This window comes from Onychomys torridus, chromosome 7, assembly GCF_903995425.1.
Source record: "Onychomys torridus chromosome 7, mOncTor1.1, whole genome shotgun sequence".
Taxonomy (NCBI): domain Eukaryota; kingdom Metazoa; phylum Chordata; class Mammalia; order Rodentia; family Cricetidae; genus Onychomys; species Onychomys torridus.
This window is the reverse complement of record NC_050449.1, coordinates 102,668,140-102,684,049: the sequence shown is the minus strand read 5'-3', so window position 1 is coordinate 102,684,049 and position 15,910 is coordinate 102,668,140. Positions and strand designations below refer to the sequence as shown.

The 15,910-nt window shown below is 51.6% G+C and overlaps 1 protein-coding gene across 2 annotated transcripts; it reads right to left on the bottom strand.

Moving 5' to 3' along the window:
• Positions 1–467: 467 nt before the first annotated feature.
• Cspg5 (chondroitin sulfate proteoglycan 5) lies at positions 468–14,710 on the bottom strand. 2 transcript variants are annotated; one of them, XM_036194084.1, is made up of 5 exons: positions 14,444–14,710; positions 12,721–13,834; positions 9,478–9,666; positions 7,239–7,395; positions 468–983 (listed from the first exon to the last, which is right to left on the bottom strand). In XM_036194084.1, the coding sequence occupies exons 1-5, from the start codon at positions 14,538–14,540 to the stop codon at positions 822–824; spliced, it is 1,719 nt and encodes a 572-aa protein (XP_036049977.1). In that variant the 5' UTR covers positions 14,541–14,710; the 3' UTR covers positions 468–821. The 2 variants fall into 2 exon arrangements, with proteins under 2 accessions (XP_036049977.1, XP_036049978.1); XM_036194085.1 differs by having other exon boundaries at positions 7,320–7,395.
• Positions 14,711–15,910: the final 1,200 nt, after the last annotated feature.

The window sequence follows — 15,910 nt, the reverse complement described above, 5'->3', positions numbered from 1 at the left end:
CTGTCCTGTTTACTAGACAGCCTGAGATGAGGTGTCATCATTGCCAAGATTTCAAACATCAAATTAAATTTTTTTTTATGTGTATAAGCATTGTGTTTGCATGTATGTGTGTGTACCGTATACATGCCTGGTGCTGGAAGAGGCCAGAAGAGGCCATCCAATCCTGTGGAACCTGAGTTACAGATGGTTGTGAGCCTTTTTTTAAAACGTGTGTGTGTGTGTGTGTGTGTGTGTGTGTGTGTGTGTGTATGTGTGTGTGTGTGCGTGTATGTATGTGTGTGTGTGTGTATGTATGAGTGTGTATGTGTGTGGTGTGTGTGTGTGTATGTGTGTGTGTGCACGCGCCCTCTGCAAATCTCTCCAGCTCGATTTCAAACAGTTTTAGACACACTTTTAGATACACATCTTCCATGAGAGAGGGAGGAACTGAGAACTGGCAATGAGCAGGCCGGGGACACCATGACACTAAGAACGTGGGCAGCTTTTTAAAAAGTTTTATTTCAAGAACCTTGTTTTTTAACTGGTATTCCAAAAAAAGGTGGGTCAAAGTACAAAAAAAAAGTCAGTTGAATAACAGCAGAGGTTTAGAAATCACAGCTGCAGAAGCAATGTACAGACAGCAGACAAGACGATCCAATATATGCAATCCTGCTCAGTTTCTTTGCTTATTTTAAGTGTTTTCCCCTCCTACAAAACACATCAGAGCATGCCATGAGATCAGAAAAAGAAAAGCTTAACAAATGGTTACAGAAGCCAACTGAGCACAAGAGGCGCCGCCGGTCCTTCCCTCCCCCACCCCCTTTCCTCTCCTTGCTGTTCCATCAGGTTAGGTTGTTCCGGAGACAGTTCACCTCCAAGTCCTCTTGGTCCCCTTTGCCACCCTCAAGCTTGGGTGACATGGAGTTCTGGATGTTGAAGGGCTCTTCCTCCTTCAGGCAGGACTTGAGAGCTTCCTGGATTTTGTGGGGAGCGCTGGGGTCATCCTAGAAGAGGAGAAAGTTGGGGGATTGTCGGGAAGGAAGACGGCAGGAAGAAGGACCTTCCCAGCCCAAGGCCGAACTCCCTAGACTGGAAGAAGTGAGAAGTGCCTGAGGGGATGCTGAGCTGCAGGCAGTGAGGAACAGAAGCGCACAGGTGACCTCAGCACTAGGGAGGTGGACGCAGGAGAAGCAGGAATTCAGCGTTAGCCTTGACTACATAGCAAGTTCAAGACCAGCCTGTACTATGTGGAATTCTGTCTCAAAAACAAACAGGCAGGCAGATACAAGTAATCAGATTATCAATAATTTTACTTCAGGCCATTCATCTTTTCTCACAAAGAGAGATGAGGAAAAATTAGTCTATTTATTACAATTTATTTATTTATTGGCAGGGTCTTATGGAGCTCTTACTAGCCTGGGACTCATTATGTAGACCAGGCTAGTCTTGAACTCACAAAGATCTGACTGCTTCTACCTCCCTAGTGCTGGGAATAAAGGCATTGCCATACCTGGCTATTTCTTTTTAAAAGATCTTCCCAGAAAAGATCTATCTTATTATGGTTTTTAGTTATGTGTATGTGCATGTATCTGGGTGTGGGTATGTGTACCTGAGTACAGGTGCCTGCAAAAGCCAGGGAGGCCTCAGGTTCCCCTGAAACTGGAGTCAATGGAAGTTGTGAGCTGCCTGATGTGGGCTCTAGAGAATTGAACTTGGGTCTTCTGTAAGAACAGCAAGTGTTCTCTACCTTAAAACTATCTCTCCAGCCCACAAAACAGATCCTTTTAGTACTTGGCTAAGGATCCAGCGTCCATAAGAGATGGCCTGCCGTCAGTGTTCCCAGTGGGACCCACACTGGACCATGGCTTCACATGACTTCTCCATATAGCCAACTAGAGGTTAAAGACCGCACAGGATTTATGCGTCAGAACTGAACCTACTGGAGATGCTATCACAGAAAGCCCAGGAAGCCCAACCACCTCAGGGGCCTCCCACATTCTGTGTCGGCCCATATTCAAGCCGAGGGTTCAGAACTCACTTTGGAGGTACACTTGTGCCCAGAACAGGCACCTGACCTTGGCTGCATTTGCCCATTAAGGGTTTCTATGAGACATCTACATAGATCTCCAACTCCACATTCTGAACTCTCAGAGGGTTGCCATGGCATCTTCTGCCCCACTCCTTCCCATAAGGACCATTGGAGGGAGGGTGGCAGTGAGACTCCTCAGCACCAGCTTCTCCGGTGCCCCAAATAGCCACTGTAAGCACGCAGCCTCTGCTGATTAAACGGACAGGCTCATGTTCATCGAGCAGGGTAGAGATGGGGCCGGAGAGGCAGTTCAGTGGTTAAGAGTACTTACTGTTTCTTCCAGAGGACCCAGGTTCAATTCCCAGCACCCACCTCACTCCATTTCCAATGGATCCCACTCTCTCTGCCCTCTTGGGTACCAGGCAAGCATGTGGTGCACATAAACTCACATATGCACATGTTTATATACTTTTTAAAGGGGAGAATATGTTCATCTCACTAGACATCTTTTATTTTATTTGTTTGGTTTTTTGAGGCGGTTTCTCTGGGATTAAAGTGCTGGGATCAAAGGTGTGTTTCACCACCTTTTGATGGATTTTCTTGTTTTGTTTTGAGATAGGGTCTCACTGAGGCCCTGGCTGTCCTGGAACTCACTGTCAACCAGACTGGTCTAGAACTCACAGAGATCCACCTACCTTTGCTCTGCCTCCTCAGTGCTAGAATTAGAAGCATTCACTATCATCCCTGGACTGGTTTTTATTTTATTTTATTTTTCACTGATTTTTTTAAAATTTATTTTTAATTACACTCATGATATTCATTCAGACTGGTTTTTAAAAACTGCTTATCTGTATGTGTCTGTGTGAGTGTATGCACACATGGGCTGCAAGTTTGTGGTGGACAGAGAAGGCATCAGGGTCTTCATTTATCATGCTCCATCTGTTATTTGGAGGCAGGGGCTGAACCCAGGCTAAACTGGCAGCCAGCAAGCCCCAGCCATTCTCCTGTCTCTGCCTCTCTTAAAGCTGGGATTGTGGGAGTGCATGGACAGCCCAGCTTGCTATGGGAGTGCAGGGCTCAGAATTCCAATCCTAGTGATTGTGTGGCAAGCTCTTAACCCCCGAGCATTCTCTAGCTCCGGTTTAAACCTTTTAATTATTAGTATTATGTGTGTGTGTGGGGGGGTGCCCCAGTGCTCACGGGGAGGTCAGAACACAACTGTGGGAGCTGGTTCGCTCTTTCTACCAAATGGATTCCAGGGATCTAACTCAGGTCATCAGGCTTGGTGGCAAGCACCTTTGTTTGCTGAGACATCTTAGCAGCTCTGTTTGGTTTTGAGACAGGGTCTCATGCACCAAACTGGTTTTGAACTTTAGTGTAGCTAAGGATGAACCTGAGCTCCTGATATTCTTATTTTTACCTTTCAAATTCCAGAATCACATCATGCTCAGCTTCCTAAAAAGAATTCTTATTTTGCTTGTCTACTTATTTTTTTAGTTTTTGATATAGGTCTTACCATGTAGCCTAGGCTGCCTTTGAACTTGCTATGTAGCCCAGGCTGACCTCATGATCCTTTTGCCTCTGCCTTACCAAATATTTGAACTACAGGTGTGTGCCACCACATAATGGGCTCTTCCTTCAGCCTTTCTGTCTCTCTCTCTCTCATTTTACACACTGCCCACTGTTCCCCCTCCTTCCCCAATCACACCCACCCCCACTCCTCATAGGGGGTAAGACCTCCCTCGGTTATTCAACATAGGCTGGCTTTAGCCACCTTCTAAGTTCAAGGTAGGGCGGGAGAAATAGCTCAGTTGGTAGGGTGCTTGCCCAGAATGCAGGAGACCCCTCCCCCAACTCCCACCCCTACAAAAACAGGTAGGAAAGTCTGAAAAGCCAAGAAAAGCACAGCGGGGCCTCTAGTCTCATCTCCTCTTTAAGAATGGGGTCAGGCTCCTCTAGAGACCCTCTTACTCATCACGTGCTCTTGGGGCCCACAGGAAAAAGGGCTGCGGTGACTTACAGAGCTCTAATGTCACAAAGGTGGGGAGACCACCCCTCAAGGGCTCAAGGACTGCCAGCCAGTCCTGGTGACTGTGATCCCGAGCGCTGAGGCAGGAGGATGGCAAATCCAGGCCAGTCTGAGCTACAGAGAAAACTGCTTTCTGGGCCACGGGGTTGGGGAAGCAGACCCTAAGAGCATGGAGCAGAGGTATTCAAACAAGGATCTTGAGCAAGCCATGAACCTCCTGCAAAGAGAACAGGGGAGGGGTGTCTAACCAAGTGTGGGGGGGTCAGCCCAACTGTCTCTTCCAGAGCTGATCCTGTTAAGCCCAAGGTCACCGAGCCACAGCAGATGGGCCATCTGCCTTTGACTTGGCAGATGTACCTGGCCATGAGGGACAGGACAGATACTTGGCATGCATCCCGAGAACCACTGTGGACCCTGTTCCCAGTGCTCCACCCCAGCCATATGGGCGCTCTACGTCCAGGGGTAATGCGGGATCAGGATCCCACATGTTCGGACACAAACTTCTCAGGGAAAAGGCAGCAGCTGTGTGTCACCACAGCACAAGCACAGTCTGGAAGGCAGGAGAGACAGAGTGCTCAAGGGGAATTCCCAGGAACCTTCTCAGATCTTCAGAGGATCCAGGATTCCCTTTGATTGGACTCGTGAGGAACCACAAGGCAGCTGGGGGTGGGGCAGGCTACCTGTGGGTTTCAGGTGACTTCATTCAAACTGTGCACCTGGCCCTTCCTACCCGGTCCACAACCTCCTCCCTGATGGTCGTCTTCAGGAGGGCAGCTCAGCAACACAGACTGAGCCTCTGGCACAGGAGGCAATGTCTCACCTTCTTAGCTCAGAGGAGTGGAGGAAGGAAAGAGTCACTGGCAAAGACACGGGGAAAGGACACTGCCCAAAGCAGCAGAGGTCTTAAATTCTGAAGTCTTTAGAGTGTGACATTCAGAGTTTATGGCCAGGTAGGAAGATAACCAACTCTACTTCTACAAAAGAAATAACCCCTTTATTAACATTTATGAAACTGGGCTTGTGAGATGGCTCTGTGGGTAGTGGTGATGGCTGCCAAGCCTGATGAACTGAGTTTCGTCCCTGGAACTCACGAGGTAGAAGGAGAGAACTGACTCCTTCCTGTTATGCTCTTGACCTTCACAGTGAGATGAACTACATGCACCCATACACAAGCAGGGAGAAGGAGATGCTCAGGGGCAAGCTCAGGCAGGGTGAGGTGTATGAATGTGTATGTGTGTGCACATGCACACGCGATCACATGTATCAATGGTGTGCATGTGTATGTGAGGGCCACAGGTTGATCTTTGGTGTAGCTCCTCAGCTGAAAATTACCTTCAAGATCCAAGAGGAACCAGGAGACTTTGACCACCTGGTCCTGCCATTCCCTGAGGGCTGGCCAACTGCCGTGTCAGCCAAGCCCACCGCCTTTCTTAGGCAGATCCAAGGCAGCTCCCATGTTCTCTGTTCTGTTTCCAAAGCTGGGTCTCTCAACCATGACCTCTCCACAGAGTTCAGCCAAGACTGGTCTTTGCGCAGGCTTTATACAGACACGCAGCCCTAGGAGGAGCTATTCCCTTTTCACTGACTCCTTTCCCTTCTGAAAAGGAGGAGTCAGTAACTGAGAGGCTGCCAGAAGCAGCAAACCTTCCTGAGGGCTTTTGCATTGTTAGGCGGGAGCAACTCCATATTGGTCACATCTGCTGCCCCATCATCCAAGATGGAAGGTCCAACAGAGGAGCCTGCACACACCAGCATCTCCAGTGATCCATAAACCCTGACTGAATGTACTTCATGGACTAAGTCGTACTCCCAACCCTTTTGTTATTTGTTATTTGTTTATTGATTGAGATGGGATCTCAATATGGAGTCCAAGTTGGCCTCAAACTCTCTCTCTCTCTCTCTCTCTCTCTCTCTCTCTCTCTCTCTCTTCTCCAGATGAGCTCAAGTGCTGATTGAACTCCTAACAACCATCCCTCCTCAGCTCACAAGTGCAGGGATGACATTTGAGTCAGCACTGTCATTCAGGGAGGAGACATTCCTAACTCACAGGAGGGGCCTCTAGACAGAACGGGTCTAGACTTTTAAGGAACAGTGAGCCCCAACTCCCTGAGGTCTAATCAAACAGCCTTTCAAACCTCTGCTTCAAAGCCATTGCTCAGGTCAGAGCATCTTGGGTAGTTACCTCTGTGTAACTGTGATCTGTATCCTGACAAGGCGCTCATCTGGAAGCATGGAGCCTGCAGTATGTGCAAAATTCTTGGATCTAGATATGATATAGTTTGGTTCGGATGGCTCCTACTTTATTTTTAAAATTCTCTGATAGTATCCAATATTGTACAGCTCAGGCTGGTCAGTTAGGCAGCATCTTCACAACAGGGTGTAGTGTGACCTTATTGGTGGGTGTCAGCTGGTATCATGAACTTTTCCTTCTACGAAAGGGATTGAAAGCCAGGTGTGATGTACACACCTGTAATCACAACATTTAGGAGACAGAGGTAGGAGGATCAGGAGTTCAAACCTATTGTAGGCTACATAGCAAGTTGGAGGGCAGCCTGGGCTATACGAGACCCTGTCTCAACTCTAGCTCCCCCAAACTGTACCCCAAAGTCAGTCATGGTAGTGGCTCGTGCTTACAATTCCAGGAATTGGGAGATGGACGTAGGAGCATCCACTGCTAGTCAGTGACACAGTGAGGGTCTGTCTCAAAAAAAAAAAAAAACAAAAAACAAAAACAACAGAACAATCCCCCGCTCCCTGCCTACACAGGGATTGGAATTACCCTAGACTAATGGTTCTAGCAGTTTCTGTGCTGGTCTAGGCCCTAATGAGCATGAATGAGCCTGCTAGCTGTTAGGGCCTCAAAAAGCACCAAGGAGCAACAGGCTTCCCTACCTATCCCGAGGGGCAGTCACCAGTTGCTTCAGGGACCACCAGGAAATTTCCCAGCAATCAAGATAAAAGACAACTTCTAAAGCGCAGGTGAAGCTTCACATCATAAGCCATTCTAGAAGATTCCAGTACCTGTCACTCAGCCTGTCAGAGAAGTGATGCCCAGGAAGCTCATTCCCACCTTCCCTGCCCCACTGGGTCGCCCTAAACTGACCATCAAAGCTGTTGGAGACTTCCTACTCTGAGATAGGGCAAGGGGACAGGCCAGGGGCAGAGGCATGCAAAAGTGGGGATGTGAAGAAGACCAGTTACCTGACAGACAATGTTATCATAGTGAGCCAAGGCACGGGCATGGGGGGAAGAGACACGGGGAGTGTCGCAAAGTTTCCTTACATTTGGATGAGAGCCCTCGGCTATGGTGGAGAGGGAGAAGTTATCGTTGTGGAGTTCAGATGGGGTCCGGAATTTGCTGGAAGGACAGAAGAAAGAAAGGAAAAGTGTCAGGAGATCGAGGCAAACTGTGAAAGTAGCAGTAATGCCTCAGCTTCTCCGTCAAATACTGTATCACACCATCAACAGTAAGTCGCACAGGACTCGACCTGCCATTGGGAACAAACCTCAGTCACTTAAACCAATGCAAACTTTCTTATCCCGGGGATATTTCTACTTGAAGTAGCACATTAGGACTTTAAAGAACTGCCAACGATATGAACAATCATGACCGTGTTTGTACATGCCAGGCAGTTACAGCTGCATCAAGACAACCATCTGGCCAACAGTGATTAAACGATGCCAGCAATTGTAAGACACAATCCAATTTCAGAGATGCTAATATGTGAGGAGAAATATGTATCTTAGAATCAATAAAAGTCAGCAGAATCTGCAGGGCTGAGTGCACACGGCATCCTTAGTGCAGGGGCTCCCCTTTTCAAGCACCTACCATCAACAACTACCCTGACCGGAGTGCCTTATGTCCCTGCTCGCTCCCTGCACACCCATTGCTTTGGTGGAGCCATGGAATGAGGAGCCCAGGGTCCTGGCTTGTGTCCTTCTGGAGTGATCACATGCACAGATTTATGTCCCTGCCTCAATGCACAGGGACAATGGAGGAGGGGCCCTTTCAGCCCACGGCAGTTAGCTGGAAGGTCACAGGGCTGCCACTGTCTGCACACAGCACAGGAGCAACAGATGGTGTTTTGTCATTTTCCCAGGACCCAGGGAAAGTCCTTCAGTAACATTCTCTGGAGGGAGTCTCCAGGCCAGTAGGATAAGCAGGGGGCAATACGAAGGGATGTGAGGCCAGTGTTACATAAACTGCCTCTTGTGTCCCAAGGAAGCCGGGGCTAGTCTTCTCCTTTTGACCCCCATGACACTTTGAAAGGTTTTTTACTTTGCTTAGTGATCCGAGAGCTTTTTTCCTAGTGCATAAGGTCACATTCGAGAGTTCAAGATGTGGACTTCATAGTAAATGTGGGTCAACACTCAGATACCCAACAGGCACAGCTTGAGAGCCAAAAGGAGATCCTGTATTCCTGTGTGGTCCTTAAGCTACACAAGAGTTAACTTGGACCACTTGTCACTGCTAAATTTTGTTATATTGGGGACAGGCGTTGATCAGCATCTGTTTGTGTGTGTGTGTGTGTGTGTGTGTGTGTGTGTGTGTGTGTGTGCAAGTGTGCACAAGCCTGCACATGTGTATGCAAATAGGTACAATTTATTAAGAGTAAAGTACATCACTCCTAAAGAGTGAAAGCGGATGATGGCCAAAGGTACTAGTGTAGATAGTGCACACACTCAAAAGATGAGAATGAACAATGACTAAGAGACGGTTACGTAGGGCACGCTCTCAAGGGGTGAGCTTTATCTTATTTTTTTTATTCATTTTTGAAAAAGGGTCTCATGTAGCTTCAACCTCCCTTTGATGATGACCTTGAACTCAAGATCCTCTGGCTTCCATCTTTCCTGAGTGCTGGGATACATCCTGTTTACATGGTGAGAGGGATCGAGGGTGGCTTTGAGTGGAGCATAACTCCCTAGCCTAAAGGGTGAGCTTTTAAAAGGCAATGCAGTGTGGCAGTAACATCTCTCTTGTCAGCATCCACTGAGGAGGAGGAGGAGGAGGAGGAGGAGGAGGAGGAGGAGGAGGAGGAGGAGATATTAAATGACAGTAGGTTTGAAGGGGCTGAAGTTACTCCATACCGACTTGTGAACAAAATCCTTTCGCTGAACACTGGGCATCAAAGACCAAGGGAGCAGGTGCAGGCAGGGCGGGCAAGTGAGTGTAGTAATGTATTTACTTAGGGACCTGGTGTGTGCTAGAAGCCTCTCTTTAGCACTCTTTCCTGGGTTTTGGATGCTGAGGTGTGGCTGGCTGATAGGTGTGCAGGTCCCAGGGCTTTACCTGGCACATTTTATGTGTGAATGGATAAACTCTGGTGAACTTTTAGCATGAGCCAAAGAGCTAGAGAACTGTTGTCAAAGACCCTCCTGGAAACAGCCTCGGCTGGGGCTGGGCGTCTCTGGCTGACAAGGCTGCCAGGTACACACTTACTTGGTCCTCCGCAGCTTGGTATTCTCAGTCTTGAGCAGATAGAGCTTCTTGGCAAAGAACACAGTCATCATGAACAGCAGGAGCAGTACAAGAGCAGCCGAGCCAATGGCCACGCACATCACCTGGAAGTCGGTGATGATGGACTCACAGCGTATGCCCTTATGCCAGATGTAGTCCTGGGTGTTACACCTACAAGGACGCAAAGGGACTCAGGTGACAGGGCAGCAAGCTTAGCGGCAGCAAGAACCCTACTCTGAAGTCTGCTCACAGCAGGGCTGACTGGAGGACTGCAGCACCCCAATCCGAGCAGATTTCAACCCTATTCACCCCAACTTTACAGCTGGTCTATGAAGTGGGCAAGGCGTTCCAAAGCCTGTGAGCAAATGAGGTGAGCAAAGCAGAGAAACCAAAGGAGAGTCTCTAAGTTACATGGTTGTTACGTGACAGGGAGGGAAGAGAATCCTGGACTTCTGCCTTGCAGGGATCCCCAGAATTCCGCCTGTCTGGCTCTGGGTGAAAGAGAGATGAGACTCGAGGTGAAGACCGGGAGGAGCTGCCTTGCACACGGAAGCCTCGTGACACTGAGAACTAAGGGCCTGACAGACACACAGAGATGGGTGGAAACTCTCTTCTTACCCCCACAGCCCCAAAGGTTCTGCCCCTAAAGCTTAGGGCTGTGAGAACTACCCATCAAGCAGTGAGAATCAGCCCCTCAGGGTGGGTTTTCCGCCTTTTGTTGAGTGACTTTCTCCTGCCCTTGGGGACATTCCCAGGCTCCAACTCTTCCAATGACATTGCTGTTTCCATGGGAACCAGGCTGCTTCAAAGAGGAAAGATGTGGAAGGATAGAGAGGCAGGCAGAGGAGGGAGGACACGGACCTCGGGTGAGCGGGACTAGAAAAGGGGCACCGGGCACCGAGATGAAATTATGCACCAGCAAAGTGGCTACCTCACATCCAGAACAGGCTGGGGAGAAGCGCCTATTAAGGGACTTTTGTTTTCCAAATGGGTCTCACGGCAATGGGAGGTACAGACATATGATCTGTTTACCGTTGCCAGGGAATGCAGACCCCTCTATGTGGGGGTCTTCTCACCCAGTGTTCTAGAAAAGTTCTGCCATAGCTCAGATCCTCTCCCTGCAGCGGGTCAGGGTAACGGAGACAAAGGCACGCTGCAGTCTCCTGTGAGTGGAATGTAAAACAGTTTGCCAGCAGCCGCCAGGCCCGGGTGTGCAAAGCTGAGGCAGGAGCCTGGGTAGGGGGGTCTGAGTGTGATCTCGGGATAGAAGCTAAGCAAGGGGGAACTGGTGTAGACCATGTGGAAAAGCATTCCCGTTGGGGAGAACAACCAGGCAGACTAGGCAGGAGGACAACCTTTCTCCTACTGGAGAATTCCCAAGAGAACCAGGGGTTCTGGGCACTTCCACAGCTCTCCAAAGGCAGCCAGAGCTCCAGATTTCACACTGTGGTGGGGAGCTCACTGTGAAGGTAAAAATGTCAGGCCTCCAGTAGGATGAAAGATGACTTTGCAGAGACTCTGATGTCCCCAGCCTGAGTTATCACTACAGGTCCCCAGACTAAAGACAGAATAAACTCATAGGCTCTCACACTTTTGGTGGTCTTTAACTGGCAAGTTCTTTCTAGTAGTCCACAATTTTCTTTCTTTCTTTTTTGAGTCAGAATCTATCTCACTTAGCCCAGGGTGGCTTTAAACTCACTATGTAGTTGAGGCTAGCCTTCAACTCCTGTTTCTTTTGCCCTGCCTCATAAGTGCTGGGATTACAGTCATTAGTAACTATGTTCCTCCATCACCTTAATTTTTTGATCAAAATAATTACTCTTGTGGATGGCTGAACAACTCCAACCAGCACCGTGTAGTCACATCCTATATGGACCATCCCAGTGCCACGACCATCTAGGGAATGACATCTGACAGAACTGGAACTCAGGCTTCCATGCCAGGGAGCTACAGCAAAACTTAAGTGCTTAAGAATAAAGGAACAAGAAAAAACACTGAGATACTTAAGAGACAGCTGAGTGTGGCTCAGGCACTTGGGAAATAGAAGCAGGGCATTCAGGAGCTCAAGGCTATCCTTGGCTACTCAGGGAGTTCAAGGCCAGCTTGGTCTACGTAAGACCTTGTCTTTTTAAAACAAGAAAGGGCTGAGCATGGTGGTGTACACATAAAGCCCAGCACTAAGAGGCAGAGGCAGGTGGATCTCTATGAGTTTCAGGCCAGCCTGGTCTACAAAAGTGAGTTCCAGGCAAGCCAGGGCCATACACTGAGACCTTGTTTCAAAATACACAGATAAACAAACAAACAAACAAACAAACAAACAAACAAGAAAAGAGATAGGTGGAGAACTGAAATGCTCCCCAGAATCTAGTGAGAACTTCTTAAAGAATTGCCCAGACCACCCTTGACTTAACAATCCTTCCACAAGGCACTGTGTTTTAATGAGGTAAATAACTCCCCGAGAAGGCATTCCCAGAGGTGAACTGACTGAGAAATTCCTGATAAGGTGTGGGATGGTGGCTTTAGATGCTGTCCTTAGGGATATCTAAACTCTTTTCTTGGAAAACATTATGGACTTACTATCCCCAAAAAGGCAATTACCAATGAAAGAAAGCAACCATCCCAAATCAAGAACATCGACAGACGGCAAGATTTAGTGAGAAGATTCAGCTTGACTTCACCTGTGTGCGGCTGCTCTTGGGGCTCTCCTAGGGTTACACTTTGACTTTACACGCCCACACCTCCTTCGGAGAAACTCGGCTCTCTGGCCAAATACATACAGCTTGGCAGCACTCAGCAGCCATCTTAACTTCCCAGCAGGGTTCCAGGCTTCCTTTACTGGAATGTTGCTTTCCTAAGCCCTTGGAGAAACCCCTTCATTTACCTTTAAAGTTGAGTGGGTGAGCCCAGGACACAGTTCTTAGAGGATTTACAAAATATTACTTTTGAGGAATTTGTCCTGATGGCAAGATCACAAAAAGCCTTTTTTTGGGGGGGGATGGGGGGTGTGTGGAGACCTTGTAGCCCATGTTGGCTTCAAGTTCACAACTGTCCTGCCTCAGCCTCCCCAGTGTTGACATCATAGGTGTGTACGCACATGCTCGGGAATCCTGTGAATGTACCTCCTCTGGGAAATCCTGCCTCTCAACCCCTCCCCTTTGCTGAGTCTGCCCCATCTACATTGCTCAGGCAGTTTTACCAGCCTTTGAACACCTGCCACTCCCTTACCTGCAGAAAGCCCCTATGTTCTCCACCAGGTAGCACTGGCCGCCATTGTGACAGTAACTTGGGAAGAGGTCACACACTGACCGGCAGGAGCCATTGTGCTTGACGAAGCCAACTCGGCACTCTGTGCCATTTTCGCCTGAGGCCAGGTCCCGGCCCGGATCTCCTGGGCGGGGCCTGAGAGAGATGCTGCTACCAGGGACCATGCCCAGAGTATGCTGTGGAGGAACAGCATGCCACCGACTGGTGGGCTGTCCTGTCCCAGGGCCCACACCAGGCTTTTGAGAGGGCAGGAGAAGGCCATTTTCATCTTCCAGGTCTCCACCTCCCACTGCATCCTTATCATCCTCCTCTTCCTCTTCTTCCTCCTCCAAGTCATCATAGAAGGATGTGGTGGGGTAGAAATCAGACTCATCAAAGGGGGTGAAGTCATCATATAAGTCAAGCAGGCTCCAGGAAGGGGACTCTCCTTCAGTATCAGGGTGATTCTCTGAGGCTCCTGGTGACCCTGGGAAGCTGCCCATGTCTGCACCACGACCCTCACTATCCAATCCTTCGAAGTAGTCGATGTCAATTATATCTGAGGCTGGTTGGGTTTCTAGAGTGCCTTGAAGGGGATAAGTGGGCTCTGGCCCTTGAGGGTCAGGTGTGCTGCCTCCCAGGTTCAGCCAAACCTCCAAGGGGCTCTCCTTAGGGAGTTCAGAGCCTGGGCTAGGCTTATCATGGGTAGTGGGGGAGGGAGGTCCACTGGCTTCGGTAGCCTCAGGAATGGCAGGGGGCACTGTAGACGACCCTAGGGCCTCCTCAGGAGCCTGGAGCGTCGCTGGGAGGGTCTGGGCGTCACCACTGCCAGTCTCTGCAGTCACTCCACCCAGGCCTGGGCTATCTGCCTCCAGCCAGGCAGTGCCAGTCACCGCAGCCGATGCCTCCAGTGCCTCCTCCGGCCCGACCCCAGGGCCCACCGCAGCCAGCTCACTGCCGGGCGCTGTCCACGAGGTCTCATCTTCGCCAGCTGCGGGCAGGCCGGCTTCCTCCCGCGTGTCATTGGCACGCGGCTTCCATGCAAGGCCGCTCCTCACCAGCTCTTCAGCCTCGATTGCGCTGCCTGCTTCGCGTGCTGCGGGAGGGGGGGCGAGGGGCAGGGGGTTAAGGTGGCGCGTGGGGGTGAGAGGGCTCTGATCCAGATCCAGTAGACGAGGGTCCACCCTGGGACACGCCTTCGGTTTCCAAGGCCACGCCCTACTTCTAAGGCCCGCCCCTCAGCCCACCTCCCGAGCCGGGGAAATACACCTTGCCCATGGTTTCCCGCCCCAGACAGCACCCGCAGTCTGAGAGGAGAGGTCAGGGTAGTAGTCCTCCAATTCTGGCTCAGCCTTGCCTCATCTTCGGGACCCCGCCCCCCCCCCAAACCCCGCCCCCAATCTCACCAGGTCCCGCCCCCGTTCAAGACCCCGCCCCTACCTCAAGACCCCACCCCCACCCTAGCCCACCCTGCTGTCTCCGCACAGGCTATCGGCTGCTCCCCGCTGGCCTGTGTCCCCCCCTACAGGTCCTCTCCTCCTCCCGCACCCCTTTCCCGCCCAGGTCCCCGGCTGCAGGCCAGGCGGTGCCCCGCCCCCTTGTCAGGGCTTAGGGACTCCACCTGGACCTGAAGCCAGCGAGACCCTGGCCCGCGCCGGGTGGGGCGCGAGGGCTGGCTGGGGTCGCGGTCGCGGTGGGTACCTACCCGGCACGGCCCCAGCGGTGAGGACCAGCGTGACCCCCAAAAGCAGCAGCGCTGGCGGCGGCCCCCGGCTCGGGCCCCCGCCTCCAGCTCGGCCCATTGCGCGGAGCCCCGGCCGCTGAGCGCGGTGCGCGCGGCTTGGCTGCGCCCTCGGCTTGCCCGGCCGCCGCGCCTGGCGCCCGTCTGCGGCCGCCTCAGCCCACGGTGGGCAGCATGAGCCGCCGCATGCCGCCGTCAGCCGCTGTCCTCCGCGCGCCGCGCCTCCCCGCCTCCCGCGCCGCCGCTGCCGCTGCCGCCGCCGCGCTCGGCGCCGCCCCCACTCCGCCCGCCCCGCTGCACGTCGCGTTGACGCCGGCCCCTCTCGGTCCTCCTCGCCAGGGGACAGACAGACCCTTCTGGCACGGGACGTGGAGAGCGATGGACGCGACGCGGCGCGCAGGGGCGGCAGCAGAGCCGCAGGCGAAGCCGACAGGTGCAGGGGCGGGAGACCGCAGGGCCGGCCTGCGCGGCCTGCGCTCCCGGTGCTCAGCGCGCTCCGCCGCGGACCTCCGAGGAACCCACCCGCCACGCGCGCGCAGGGAGGCGGGGACGTCGCGGGCTCAGACACCCGCAGGCTCGGGGCGGGGCTGAGAAGGACCGCAGGGGGCGGTAGCCCGCGCCCCCCGTGTGGAAAGCAGCGGAGGCCCAGGGCAACGAACTCTTGGGTTTCTGCGCCAACCCGATGTTCCGGGCAGGGGAAGGTTCCCCGGTCGGTCTCCGAGTCTTCACGAGAGCAAGGCGAACATCGACAGAACCTGGCAAGGAGGGGAATACGACGACGGACGGCCTAGGCTCTAATCGGATCAGATCTAATCCGTCCACAGCCAGACCATTAGTTTAGATCTTGCACAGCCAGGTCCACCCAACGTATTACTCTGGTAAGGGGTGAGACCCTTCCCAATACTTGGACTTCGCCTTGCTTTCTGAAATTCCAGGGCGGCCTTTGAGTCTTGTCTTACTTTCCCAGGATGCACAGTTCCTCGGTGACCTGTACTACCTACCCAAACCCATGTTCCTGGTGAAGTCAAGGAGGTCAGGTGCACAGGAGAGGAGGCACAGCAACGATTTAGACACCTAGTAGTGCCCGCCTCCAAAGAGTCTACTTCTTGATGTCTTATTATCAACTTAAATGGTTATGTTCAGCTCAGTCCAAGGACATGGGGCGACTCTGGTGTCGATGCTCATGTTTCTGTCAGATACCAAATATGACCAAGATCATAGGAATCTCACATGAATCTCCTAGTGGGGTCGCCCTTGTTCAACACTCCTTTTCTCCCATCACAACTATGGCTGCGGCCTATTTCCTCAGCCTAGAGTCCCCTCTAGGCTGGCAAACTTCGCTCAATTTCCTATTACCCCGCTCTCTGTGAGGTTCACTCAGCCTGTTCAAGCAGTTAGGCCCTTATATCCTAATCAGTACCTGGATCTGTA

Bases quoted from the DNA above. Each gene is read 5' to 3' on its own strand.
- Cspg5 (XM_036194084.1), bottom strand. From the start codon at position 14,540: ATGGGCCGAGCTGGAGGCGGGGGCCCGAGCCGGGGGCCGCCGCCAGCG. The intron at 9,667-12,720 runs GTAAGGGAGTGG...GCGTCCTTGTAG, and splicing joins AACATAGGGGCTTTCTGCAG to GTGTAACACCCAGGACTACA. The intron at 7,396-9,477 runs GTAAGTGTGTAC...CTGTCCTTCCAG, and splicing joins ACCAAGCTGCGGAGGACCAA to CAAATTCCGGACCCCATCTG.